We start from the raw sequence: 14,648 nt of genomic DNA on the forward strand, positions 1-14,648 counted from the left end.
TAAACAAAAGAGTATTTTTTATATATATATAATCTTTCACTGGTTTATTTGTCACAATAACCATTCCACATTAATGTTCTTTTCTTCGTTTGATAACCTCTCTGTCTGCCCCGGCCCTGACAACCGTGCTTAACACATTTAGGCCTGACCTCGAAAATGTAAAAAGAAATCTTCTAAATCCTCCAGTTTTCTGAAATGAATATTTTCATGATTTTTCAAAAATAGCAGACCTACAAGCTGAGCTGGTTCCCGCCCAAAATGGGTTAAATGACATAATAGCCACCGGCAAGAAAATGTGTACAGAAAGTCAAACAGAAGAGAGAGCAAAAAAAGTTAAATTGTCAATCTGCTCACACTGCCCCGAAACCAATTTGTCAACTAAAACAAGAAGAAAAACACCAGAAAACATGTGCTCCACATAAAAAAAACTAAATAAAAAACAAAACAATCTCTAAAAACATGTGCTCCACATAATAAAAGCTGGCATTGCTGAGTGTTGATGTCCATGTGTTTGTGTGCGCTTGGCTGTGTGTGATTCAAATGTTCATTCAAAACTCGTCAGGAAAAAAAAACTGTTCCAAACAGTAATTACATGGCCAAGAAAACATCCTCTAAGTGTGTGTGGGTGTGTGTGGGTGTGTGGGTGTGATGGGGGTAGGAGGGCAAGGCAGACAAGCGATCTTTCTCTCCATGGAAACACGTTTCTGCCACTGCACATCAGAATTTCCTGGATGGAGATATCTTTTCCACAAGATGTGATTGATTTGTTCATGCCAGCACAACCTTTTCACCGCTTCCCTCTTGACAGAAGGCTTCTCGGTGGCCAGAACATGTAATTCCCTATACACTGAAGTGGAGGAGGAGGGTGTATACATGTCATTCACAAGCTAGCATGTCTGTATTCCCCTGCACCAGACACGTTGCCAAGGATAGGTACTGTACTGTACTGTACTGTACTTTAGGACACGTTGCCAGCCCAAGGATTGGTACTGTACCAGTGTTGTTTCCGTCGACTAAAACCAAGACGAAAACATGTCCGTCGTCGACTACCTTTTTTCATAAATGAAAACTAAGCTATGATGACTAAGACTAAATATACTGACCATTTCGTCAACAAATACAAACTAGACTAAAATGTTAGGAAGGGACTATAGTGGAAAAGAGATCCAGTAACAAGTCATTTTTACAGTTGGTAGCATGCTGAAAAGAGACGATCTACAAGCCCACAACACGTCGCAGCGTGACACGACAATGTCTATTTTTTCAGCAAGTGATAAAAAAAAGATCATTGCGACGGCATCAAGGCCCGCCAAAATACATTTTGTTCGACTAACTAACTAAAAACTCTTATATGTAGTCGACTAAAACTAGACAGGTGACTAAAATGTGACTAAAACTAAAATCAAAATCTGCTGCCAAAAACAACACTGTACTCACTGTACGTCATTGGTTATCAAGGACCCCCAATTTTATATGAGCCTTGCGGAATCCCCCATTTCAAAAAGTATGCCAAGGAACCCCCATAAGAGAAGATTTTTACAGTGATTTTTCAACCATTTTCATTTCAAGGGACCCCCGGTTTGACCTGAATTAGGCTACGGGCCTCCTGTTTAATGGCATTCTTTTTTTTAATCTCTGGGACCCCAATGTATATTGTAAAATTAAGTTAATTTAACTCCCGAGTGTACAAATGTATACACTCTCAGAGTTACAGACCCATATAAGGCTCCATTTGGTTCCTAACCATATCATTTAGCAGGGGACCCCCTGTGGGACTGCCTCAAGGATCCCCGGAGCCCACTTTGGGAACCACTGCGGTACGTGACGTCACCGTCATAAAAAGTGCTTCTGTTCCACTGTACACATTCCAGGTTATATAAAATGATGGAGCCCCAAGTAAGGTTTAATTTCAGCCTCTCTGTGTCTCTGTGTGTGTGTGTGTGTGTGTGTGTGTGCGTCTCTGACTCTGCCCTGCGTGGGATTGTTTTCGTAATCCCGCCCACTCCCGCTCGATATCTGACCATTAGTACAGCCTGGTTTCAAATAGTTTCGCCCGGTTTGTGTTCCACCACGCTCTCCTGCCCTCCACGCATTTTAACCCATTTAGACCTGAGGACGATTCTACAAATGTCTTCTAAATCTTTACAGTTTTCTGAAAAACCCCATGTTTCTGTGTCATTTTCATGTCAAGGACCCCCAAAAAATATATGTACGTGGCCGCCCACCCCATCTGAAAATATGTTGTTCCATGAGACCCTCCCAGAAGCAAAGATTTGAGTTAGAAACATTCGCTCTGAAAGAATATATATTCAAAGATTCGCACCACATTTTCATGATTTTTCAAAAATAGCAGACGTATAAGCTCGTAGCGCGGCACTCGGTGCCGCTCTATGAGCTTGTAGAGCTGCTATTTTTCAATAGCTAAAGTATAACGATGCTTAAAACACCAAAAGGGGTTCCCCGCTCAGAATGGATTAAGTACCGCACGCAGCTCACGCAATATTTACTTCACTTCTCAGTCTGGGGCAGTGTGGATGGGCCGGTTTTTGGACACCAGCTGGAGCCCAGAGATTCTGATTGGCCTGTGGGCATTACATCTCCTCTCCTCAATGTAAAAATGTAAGTTATACTTCCCTTCCTGGCCTCGGTACCCATGCAGGCTTTTATTTTCGTGTTTCGTGTTCGGCTCAAAAAATAAAAGCCTCGGGGGGGCAACGTGACACATTTCCTGGTCTAGGAGAGTATAGGAGTGGGAGTGAACTTACAGTGCAGAGGGATGGCGGCGTCGCTTTCCTCCGCTGATTGGAGGTTGCTCCAGGCGTGCCCGCCCCTCTAGAGCAGGCTACTGTCCTTCCTATGCTGTTATCCGTTGGGCACTTTCCAATCATCTAAGCCAGGTGTGCCCTACGTAACAGGGAAACATCGGAAATCAGGCTCCAAATGCAAGACTGCAAGACTGAGAAGCGAAGTGTGGTGGGAGGGGTAGGAGACACTGAACGAGTGCCTCAGTCTCTCTCAGGCTACAGCTTGAGAGAGAGAGAGAGAAGGGGAGAGTGACTGAACCATTTCAGCACCACGGCGGCATGGACAGAGACACAGTGGACTGGGCTACAGTCTAAAGGGGAGAGTGAGTCAACCATTTCAGCACCACGGAGGCATGGACAGAGACACAGTGGACTGGGCTACAGTCTAAAGGGGAGAGTGACTCAACCATTTCAGCACCACGGAGGCATGGACAGAGACACAGTGGACTGGGCTACAGTCTAATTCATGCTTCGTCGCACAGCAATTGTCGCGCACCGCTCTCGCTGTGACACAATCATGCGAAAGTATGTCTATTAAAGCTGCAATAAGCAATAATATGTCAACATTTTAATTACCTTTTTTTTGGGGGGGGGGGAGGGGGGTATTCAGACAGCCAGCAATGGGTACAACGCTCCCAAAAAATGTAGACGCTGTGACACATCTATAGGGGCCGCAATCTGCATTCAAAGATGTTCCTAGAAGCTTTGTCATTGGTCGAAAAAAAACCCGGTCGCAATGACTAACCAATCGGGGAAGTAGACAGGCAAATCGACCAATGACAAAAGCTTCTAGGAACATCTTTGAATGCAGATTGCGGCCCCTAGATGTGTCACAGAGACTACATTTCTTTTGGGAGCGTTCTACCCATTGCTGGCTGTCTGAATACCACCAACAAAAAAAAAAGAAACGTCATTCAAATTTTGACATATTATTGCTTATAGCAGCTTTAAAGGGATAGATGCCTACAGTATATAGATTACCTGTCGGCAACATTTCAAAATGACCTTCTGCTCCCCGAGACCATCGCTTACTGACAATGTAACGGACCCGTAACACTGTGGTTCAGTGTTGTTTTTGGCAGCAAATTTTAGTTTTATTCTAAAAGGGCCTTTCAAACGGGAAGCGAGGAACGCACGCGTTGTTGCCTTGGATCAATGACAGGTCTCCTCCAGGTCTGTTCACGAGGGGCGCAACAACGCAAGTGTAAACTAAAAAAAGATAAACAGAATCCAGGTCTGGTGAGTCGCGGGCGTGTGCACGTAACGAGCACGTGCGCACTCACGTGAGTTTTAGTCTTAGTTCTAGTCATAGCTTAGTTTTCATTTAGTTTCCATTTAGTTTTTGTCGGTGTAAATAAGGTAGTCGACGGAATCAACACTGCTTTTGGTTACATTTGTACACTTGCGCTAACAGCCCATACTTTCCAGACTGCCCAGTGAGAAGCCTGTACGTGTGGTGTATAGGGAGCTTCTTATTTTGGAAGGGAGCTTTTATATTGTAGCTCAGCTACTTTTCCTTTTTTACCACACAAATCCTTGGTGTCTAGTACTGATGCAATAGGTTGTGTCAAGACACAAGGCACACGTCAAGACCGGTAGAGTCACAGAGCAGAGATGCATTCCCTCCTGGTGGCTGGCTGGCTGGCTGCAACATAAAAGACTACAAAAGACTACAGAACCCATAGTCAGCATCAGCAAGGCATTCAGGTCAGGACAATGGTTGCTTCCCAGCTAAACTATATAAGCTGATTGCCCTAGTGAGGGAACTGAAATGGAAGGGAACCATACTGTAGGAAGAGAGGACCGAGGCCAACGGAGGAACGGGGATTTCATTGTGGTACAAAGACGGCAAACTATAGAATTTTGATTGAAATGCCTCTTTTACTTTAGTTTGGGCTTCTGTCTGCGTGAAGGGGAAGACTGAATACACTTAAGTTACGTCGGGAAAACAACACTTTACTGTCTCCAGATCGAGAGAAAATAAATACTTCTGCTGTTTTTTTTTAATAGTAACCATCCATTGCTAATGAATTGATCTCGCCCCCACACACAATATGTTAGTTTCCCTGCATGTCCTTCACAGATATATCTTTCATCTAACGCGCCTTATATATAATCTGTCATAGCCATAGTTTCTCTCATGATTAAAATTCTGAGCACAGCGAGAGGGCCTCATATGCAGTTATATTTTGAATCCAGTGTAGCTTTGCTAAAGCAAACAACTTGTTGACAGTTCTGGGCACTCGGCAGTGGAGGACGTGAGGATATATGGGCGAGAGAGAGAGGAGAGTCTGAAAGCTTCTCTCTCTCTCTCTCTCTTTGATTATGGCTTTGCACTTGTGAGTGTAATTCTCTGTTTATTTCCCCGCCGCCCGAGGTTGGCGCTATAGAGGAAAGCCATGGGGCTCAACAGAATCAGCAGGGACCGTCATCTGTGGAGCATGAAGCTATGCACATATAGAATCTCATGGCAATCCAATCCAAGTCTCGTTTGTTGCAAAATGTGAGGAAGAAATGTTGACCTTTAAGGCAGTGGTTTTCAACCAGTGGTCCGGGCAGAACATTTTGATTAAAATTTTAGTCTGTCTTTTGAATAGTTTATTTAGTTTTAGTCACATTTTAGTCACCCGGAATGTTTTAGTGTTAGTCTGGTTTTAGTCGACTAAATATCATAAGATTTTTGTCTACTAAATCTATAGGTGATTTAGTCGACTAAAATGTGTTTTGGCGGGCCTCGATGCCGTTGTAATGGCTGATTTTATACTTGCTGATTTTATACAAGCTTTGTGAGCTTGTAGATCGGCTATTTTCAGCATGCAACCGAGTGTAAAATGACTTGTACTGGATCTCTTGTCCACTATAGTCCCTTCCTAACATTTTGGTCTAGTTTTTATTTGTTGACGAAATTGTCAATATATGTAGTCTTAGTTTTAGTCATCATAGATTAGTTTTCATGTAGTTTCCATTTCCGTTTTCGCCAGTGGACATTTTTCGTCTTGGATTTAGTCGACGAAAACAACACTGGGTCCGGGGACCACCAGTGGTCCTTGAGGGGGTTCCAGGTGCTCCCCAGCTAAATGCTGGCGTTGGTAACAAAATGGACCATTATTAGATCTTTATGTATGCATGTAACAATACTTTTACTCCTGAGAGCGTAAAATGACACTCTCAAAGTCTTTGGTAGCACGGTACAGTTTTTATACAGTATATGCAGCAAACCTATAGTCACCAGAGAAGTTACGTTTTCTGGAAATGTTGAATATCTATTCTGCTGTGTGTGTGTGTGTGTGTGTGTGTGTGTGAACCAAAACAAATCACACTTGTGTGAAGTCAGGGGTGCCTCACTTCTTTCAAACAAACATTAAAAGTCCATAGACTTGCCTGCCACATGGCATAATTTCTGAAAAGCCAGACGTTGGTGCCCCTCAAAAACATATATGATCTGGCAGATCCAGATGAATATGGTTTTCATATACTATACTGTATGTGTGTATGCACCAGGGGGGCAGTCAGACAGATATTTCGTGAAGCCACTAAGGAAATCGGGACTTCCTGAAAGTTCATATAATGGCCTGTTGTGGCGCTGTCATTGGGGCCCAAAAAACCCCATAGAGGTCCATGTATTTGGGCCCAACTTCACCTAGACTGTATTACCTTAATAAACATGGTCATGAATATTTTCTGCTTCCAGTCACTAGTTTAAAGTCTCATTTCTCATGTCATAATATTCTTTTTGGAAAACTATGGTCCCATTTATTAAAAAGAAAATTACCATAAAGTCGCGTATGTTCTGAGGGGGCGTGGCTACCGTTACAGTCTATGATCGTTGTCTGGGCCAGCCAATGGCCAGCTGCGGGCCCAAACGGGAGCCAGCCAATGGGCCAGCTGGGCCCAAACGGATCTAGAAATATGGTGACTTATACAGTGCAAGGAATTACAGGCTTCATTTTACGTCCATGTTAGACCCGGGGAACGCTTTGTCCATATTTTTTTACAGTCTATGGCAGGGGTGTCAAACTGGTGATCCACGGGCCGCATGACGACGTCTTCTGCGGCCCGCCTGCCTCAAGCAAAAAAAAATATATATATATAATTTTTAATAGCCAAAAAATGCACACATACTGTCTCTCCCACTCTCATACTGTCTCTCTCTCTCTCTCTGTGTGTGTCTAATAGGTCCATTGCTGTATGACGGACAACTGGCCCTCGTCCTCGTCCCCCTCCTCCTCCTCCTGCTGCTGCAGCCTCCGCTGCTGCTGGGCTTCGGGGGCGGGGAGCGGACCTGCCCCGGCGGCTGCCGCTGCGAGGGCAAGATCGTCCACTGCGAGTCGGCGGGCTTCCCGGACGTCCCGGAGAACATCTCGGCGGGCTGCCAGGGCCTGTCGCTGCGCTACAACGACCTGCACACGCTGCTCCCCTACCAGTTCGCCCACCTCAACCAGCTCCTGTGGATCTACCTGGACCACAACCGCATCTCCGCCATGGACAGCCGCGCCTTCCAGGGCGTGCGGCGGCTCAAGGAGCTCATCCTGAGCTCCAACGGGATCACGCTGCTGCACAACGCCACCTTCCACGGCGTGCCCAACCTCCGCAGCCTGGACCTGTCGTACAACAGGCTGGAGGCGCTGCAGCCGGGCCAGTTCCACGGCCTGCGCAAGCTGCAGAGCCTGCACCTCCGCTCCAACGGCCTCACCGGCGTCCCCATCCGGGCGTTCCTGGAGTGCCGCAGCCTGGAGTTCCTCGACCTGGGCTACAACCGCATCAAGGCCCTGACGCGCACCACCTTCCTGGGGCTGCAGAAGCTGATGGAGCTGCACCTGGAGCACAACCAGTTCTCCCGCATCAACTTCTTCCTGTTCCCGCGCCTGGCCAACCTGCGCTCGCTCTACCTGCAGTGGAACCGCATCCGGGCGGTCAACCAGGGCCTCCCGTGGACCTGGTACACGCTGCAGAAGCTGGACCTCTCCGGCAACGAGATCCAGAGCCTGGACCCGGCCGTGTTCCACTGCCTGCCCAACCTGCAGGTGCTCAACCTGGAGTCCAACAAGCTGTCCAACGTGTCCCAGGAGGCCGTGTCGGCCTGGATCTCGCTCACTTCCGTCAGCCTGGCGGGCAACGTGTGGGACTGCGGCGCGGGCGTGTGCCCCCTGGTGGCCTGGCTGCGGCACTTCCGCGGCACCAAGGACACCACCATGATCTGCAGCAGCCCCAAGCACCTGCAGGGGGAGAAGATCATGGAGGCCACGAGGAGCCACGGCATCTGCGAGGAGAACAACGACTACTTTCAGACAGAGACGCCGCCCTCCTCGCCGCCGCCGCCGCTGACCTCAGAGCCGGTTTCCGAAACCACCGCCACGCCGGACCCGACGTTCACCCCCGCCAGCCAGCCGTTGTCCCCGCCCGCGACCTCCTTTGGACCTCGCGTCCCCCCTCCCCCCCTGCCGGGCAGACCTCAGCCCCTTCCCCACCCGAACCTCCCCAAGCACGTGAGCGCCGCGGCGGACCCGAAAAAAGACACCGCTCCTCCTCCTCCTCCGCGCGCTACGCGGCCCACGCTCAACGGTCCGCTGCTCACGCCACCACCGCCGCTGCTGGAGATAGAACACATGACTCTGCACAAGGTGGTGGTGGGCAGCGTGGCGCTCTTCCTGACGGCGTCCCTCGTGCTGACCCTCGTCTACGTGCTGTGGCGGCGCTACCCGGGCGCGGCCCGGCGGCTGCTGCTGCGGCAGCGGTCGTCGTCGGTGGTGGTGGCGCGGCATCACAAGCGGCGGAAAAAGAGCCCGGCGGAGGAGCTGCAGCCCGAGCAGAACCTGAGCTCCCAGCTGCAGGAGTATTACATGAGCTACAACCCGGCCGCGGCGCCCGAGGTGCTGGGCAACGGCACCGGCGGTGGTGGCGGTGGCGTCGCCTGCACTTGCACCATCTCTGGTTCCAGGGAGTGTGAGGTATGAGTCCATCCGTCCGTCCGTCCGTCCGTCCGTCGCATCGAGCTAAAAAAGAGAAAAAGAGAGAGAGAGTGACCCCCCCCCCCCACAAAAATCTAAACACAAAGGCGAAATCGACGGAGAGGTAAATCCTTTTCGTTCAGATATATAGCACTGTAGAGAAATTGGGATGCCTTTTTGAATGAGAGTTAAGCAACCCTTGTCTTTTTGGTTTCATAACACCGCTTACCTTTTAAAATCTTCAAGGTTTTCTTTTCCAGTTATTTGAGAGTTTTACCTTTTTTTTTAGATATAAAACTGGAAAATATAAATGAGGTTGTGTGAACCAAGGGGACAGTGGTCCACTGCTTATGTTCAGAGCACTGCATTTTTATAGTTTTTTTATAGCCGAGAAAGGCCCTTATTACACCTGCTGCCAGTTACTTTAATATGGAATTGTTTGCTTATCCAATTTGAATATGGCCGGGTTTTTGCACCACGTTATTATCATCATCATCATCATCATCATCGCATCTTTTGATCTATTGTTTGTTTTTCGTCACACATTCTATCATTTTAAAAGCACACTTTGTGCACCTGATGCAAAGCTTGCCTCAGTGTGCATCATACCTTATATAACTGTCTACGGAACCCTGGCATGGCTCACAGAATGTTTTAAGATGCTATCAAACGTGGCATTTTAGGTACATTATGTTGGTATTCACAAGGTGTGTGTGCGCGTGTGTGTGTGTGTGTGTGTGTGCGTTGCGTGCTGCGTGAAAAGAGATGTTAGCGGGCAATCATGGGCACTAGATTTGCCCGTAAACCGCAAGTTTAGCAGGCAGTAATATATACAGGTGTGATGGTACAATTCGGGAGTTTACCGGAGTTTGTTGGAAAGTTTATAACGGGAGTTTCCTGTAATATACACGTGCGTATTCCATGCTTTTCGCGCACGTGTACGCGTGTGTGTGTGTGTGCGTGTGCGTGTGCGTGCGTGCGTGCATGCGTGTGAGAGAGAACACTCACAATGACCCTGTTGGTGGCTCCTCCAATAGTTGTCATGTCAGTGAGCACCTTTTCAGTCACTATACAGGTCCAAGCCCGTCTCTATTGATGCTAGAGTACTGTACGTCCTGGTGTTGTGGAATAACGGTACAGTATACAACATCAATCAATGGCAAAATCACAGCGGGGATTGATCAAACCGCATCGATCGGCCAACAGTTGGATACCAAATTACACAGTGCAAGAAGCTGCTTGACAGCTCATTAACCCATTCTGACCGGGAACCCGTTTTGGTGTTTAGCATCATGTCATGCTTTAGCTATTGAAAAATAGCAGATCTACAAGCTCATATCGCGCCACCGAGTGGCGCGCTACGAGCTTGTAGGTCTGCTGTTTTTGAAAAATCGAAGAACGACTGACATTTCTAGAATCTGATCTCAGGTCAGAATGGGTTAATCAGACCCAGTGTGTGTCCTAGTGGAAACCTCGTATGAATCTGATCTCAGGTCAGAATGGGTTAAAGCAACTAATAGAAAAATACCAGAGCACGTACGCTTGAATGCCCATTATCGTCTCCTATATGGTTGGCTGAGTTTTACTGTCTACATCATGGGGCCTAATTCCGCCCACTGTATAACTTGCAGATTTTTTCCCTCCGGTACATTTTTTTAACCCATTTTGACCTGAGAAAAGATTCTATACAAAATGTCTTCTAAATGGTGACAGTTTTCTGAAAACCCTAAACCCCCCACCCCCAATTATGTATGTAATTGACCGCCGACCTCCATCTGACAATATGTTGTTCCAGGGACCTTCCAGAAGCAAAGATTTGAGTTAAAAATGTTCGCTCTGAAAGAATATATTATTCAAAGGTTGGCCACAGTTTAAAAAAAAAAAAAAAACTATTTTTCAATGGCTAAAGCGTAACATAATGCTTAAAACGCCGAAAGGCGTTCCCCCGCCCAGAACGGGTTAAATGCTTTACCTTGCACTCTGTTCTGTGGTATACACTATACGCGGTAACGGCTGATCTACAAGCTCACAAAGGCACCGCGTCCTCGAGGCACTGTGAGCTTGTATATACCGTATAGATCAGCTTATTTTTGAGTGGTGCAACCACTCCTACAACCAGCAATGTCCGTGTATGTACCTGTTTGTGTACCCGTTTGTGTACCTGGATGAGCACGAGTATGTGACTTATTTATACCAGTAGGGGGCGCCAGAAACAGAGAGAGGGGTACTGCTGTGTCTCTAATGAGAGAGAGAGAGAGAGAGAGAGGGGGGGGGGGGGGGGGGGGGAATTGCACCACTCAGTTCACACGTGTGTGATTTTTTTACAACACTGTACGGCTGAAGTATTATTCGGGGCTTCCACAAGTCTTTGGCCTGCCGGTGACGGACTTTAGTGTAGAAGCTTTTTGTGGGGGGTGGGTGGGGGCGGGGTTGGGTGGACAAAACAGTCAGTACTTTGGTTGTTATTTATAGGAGATTTGTGGTAATCTGTAAAGAGGCGAGGCAGTACACGTACTGTTATCCCCAGAGCTTATGGTTTTATATATATATACGGATCTCTTCGCGATGATAAGGAGCATATTTATATCCTTTCCTCTTACGGCGGGGTAATTACGATCACCTTGCCTGAATGTTCAGAGCGGCAGGGACGTTTGATCTGGAGATGCACGCTTCAGTGCAAATGTAGCCCTTTGGAATCAAAGGATGCGCACCTTGAGTGAGCCGACTGGAAGAGATTATTCATGAAGCGCGTGCGTGCGTGCGTGCATGTTGTGAGGGAGATGTATTCGTAAGCTTAACTTAAGGGAGTCAACTTCCAGAGGAAATCCCCCTACTGCGAATGTGCAAATGATTAATAAATAAATAAATTAATAAATAAACAAACAAACAAAGAATGTGAAGAATTTCACCTAAACAATATTTGTGTCATTTCTCCCCCCTGTACCAGTCGGCTCCATTTCCAAGCCATTCTTTCGCACCCCTCTCCAACTGTGCATGACCAGCGGGTGAACCGAAGCAGTCGAAGCACCATTAGTTTTCATAACAAATCTGGCATCTATCTGAGCTGTGAATACACAGTTGACACTGTAGGAAATATCCCGTCCTAGTATCTCTCTCCCTTTGCGAGCAAATAAAGCAGCTATAGGCACCGAAATGTTCATTAAAATTCTTCTTCTGGCTAAGCTTCTCATATGGCAGAGAGCGTGACTAATGCTTTTGCACTCCATCAATGCTGTATGCCCTTAATCCTTTCAGATACAGAAACTAATTATTACCTGTAATGTGATTTAAGTGCAGCAACACTGAAATCCAGAGCTCGGATATGTTTTGGCATGCTCCCCTGACACTCGCACGCACGCACGCACACACACGCACGCACACACACACACGCATACTATTACTACAGTTACAGTTTTTTGATGCCTCCATGCTCCACCTGTGACAGCCATATGGCCTGAGGCATTACTGTATGTTTCCGTCTGTCTGTCTGTCTGTCCATCCGTCCGTTCGTTTGTACATCCATCCCAACATCGTGCGTGCGATAATCTCAAGAGCGCCTTGAGGGAATGAAGTGCCGTGTTGACACAAACGTCCACTTCAAAGGGTCAAAGATGAATTGATTACAAGTAGATGGGGCAAAAGGCTGAGGTCATTCGTGGCCTCATGTCTGTTCCATTCATGTGGAGGTGATAAACTCGATTGACACCTTGGGTGAAAATGTCACGGCATTTGGCCACGAATTGGCCCCGCTTTGCGACTGATGATTGAAATGATTAGTAGTAGGTGCAGGTCACCGTGACCTCACAGAAGCTGTACATTAAATCCCTTTTAGATGTCTCCCCCCCCCCCCCCATCTCATTCTCCCAATTTCCTTGTAAATCGGCTATTTTCCGATCGGCTTGTATAGATCAGCTATTTTCAGCATGCAACCAAGTGTTAAAATGACTTATACTGGATCTCTTGTCCACTAGTCCCTTCCTAACATTTTAGTCTAGTTTTTATTTGTTTGACGAAATCGTCAGTATATTTAGTCTTTAGTTTTAGTCATCATAGCTTATAGTTTTCAGGTAGTTTCCATTTAGTTATTTCGTCAGTTGAAAAAGGTAGTCGACGGACTTTTTTTTTTTCGTCTTAGTTTTAGTCGACGAAAACAACACTGTTCCATGTGGGCTGGCCTGGGGCGGCATATAATAATTATGTCAGCAGGGAGTTTCTGGGCGGGAGGAGAAGGGCGACTTAACCCATTCTGACCTGAGATCAGATTCTAAAAAAATCTCTTTGAAAATGACAGTTTTCTGAAAAAGCTATGTTTCTATGTCAGTCGTTCTTCAAAAATAGCAGACCTACAAGCTCGTAGCGCGCCACTCGGTGGCGCGCTCTGAGCTTGTAGATCTGCTATTTTTCAATAGCTAAAGCATAACGTAATGCTAACGCCAAAAGGGGTTCCTGCCAAAAATGGGTTAAGACTCCATGCCCTCCCGCTGCGGGGCTCCCTCACTGGCAGGTGAGTCTGCAAGATACGGCAGTGACAACACTGTGTGTGTGTGTGTGTGTGTGTGTGTGTGTGTGTGTGTGTGTGTGTGTGTGTGTGTGTGTGTGTGTGTGTGTGTGTGACTGTGTGTGGGGGCAGGATTCAGTTGGCATGGCAACAACAAATGTATTTTTTTAATGCATGAGTGACGAGTGCTTAAACAGCCAACAACAGTTGGGCCCTACAGCGTGATATTTTGGAGTGAAATGAATTGAACATTCAGGAGTAAGCTAATAGAATAATAACCGCTTCATCTTGCCTAATGGGTTTATTTTACATTTGGCTACAGTCGCGCAGTTGGTGTCCGTGGCTGTGTGTGTGTAATGATCTTGCAACAAAATGTTGCATTGTTATATGCGTTATACAATGACGACAACGTTTTTAATAGTATTATAACCTTCATTATTCTATTATTTCTTACCCTATTCTCCCTTACGAGGACATATTTAATGGCTTGGCTGATAGGACAACAATAGGGTGACCAGCTATATTAGTTTTCTCTAGAAAAGAAAAATGTCAAAATAACCTAAAATGGCGGATGTTCCATACATTGTGCATTATATGCATCCATAGAACTCAAGGCAGTTTTCTCCGTGGCATTTCAATTTATCGTGCATGTGTTGATTGATTGATTGATCATTTTATTAGACAATAAGATGCAAACAGTACAGCCAGGGTACAGTCAAGCACAGCATTGGTCCAAAAGGACAGCACCGAAGAAAGACGTACCTTGCGGTCTTGTTTCCATTCGGGTCCCATGCATTCATTCACAATGACAACAAACAATACGTTTCTCAAACACATTAAATCTATATGTACAGGTTGGAATAGAAATTCATTAATAAAACATAAAGGGGGGTACTTCAAAGGATGAATTGCTTTGAGTGACGGGTACGTCAGCTCTTGCCATAGTAGCGTATTCCTTCGAAGGGTCTGGTAGAGACGATGTATTTAGTCAAATATCTCAGTTTTCCCATGAGATTCAACAGGAGATGTGACAGGATGGCATTCACAGCACAACAAAAAATGCAGGTGTAATTTACCACACATTGCACCAACACCACAATTCACCTGCGTCAGAAGCATGATATTTATTTGAATATTATTGTGATCTTGGTAACACTTTAAAACGGTGGTTTTCAACCTTTTTCATATCAATGAAATTTAAAAAAAGAAGAAAAGAATACATTATTTTCTCGAGTATAACAATAAACCAAATGGAGACGGACCCCTATAAGGTCCATTTGGTTTCATGTTGCACTCGAGAGTAAAAAATCCATGAGGGTCCATTTGGTTACCAACTCTCCCTGAAGGACCACCGGTGGTTCAGCCACACGGACTGAACGGACTGGTCTCCTTTAGTAG

The 14,648-nt window shown here is 46.3% G+C and overlaps 1 protein-coding gene across 1 annotated transcript in view; it reads left to right on the forward strand.

The window, feature by feature from the left end:
• LOC308310283 (leucine-rich repeat transmembrane neuronal protein 4-like) overlaps positions 1–14,648 on the forward strand; it is a 178,629-nt gene that overhangs the window by 120,374 nt on the left and 43,607 nt on the right. The window contains exon 4 of the mRNA XM_080756558.1: positions 6,981–8,752. Coding sequence (XP_080612684.1) covers positions 6,981–8,752 — 1,772 coding nt within the window. The remainder of the gene's footprint in view (positions 1–6,980; positions 8,753–14,648) is intronic.

Source organism: Protomyctophum bolini (assembly GCF_963924005.1).
Source record: "Protomyctophum bolini genome assembly, chromosome: 22".
NCBI classification, from domain to species: Eukaryota; Metazoa; Chordata; class Actinopteri; order Myctophiformes; family Myctophidae; genus Protomyctophum; species Protomyctophum bolini.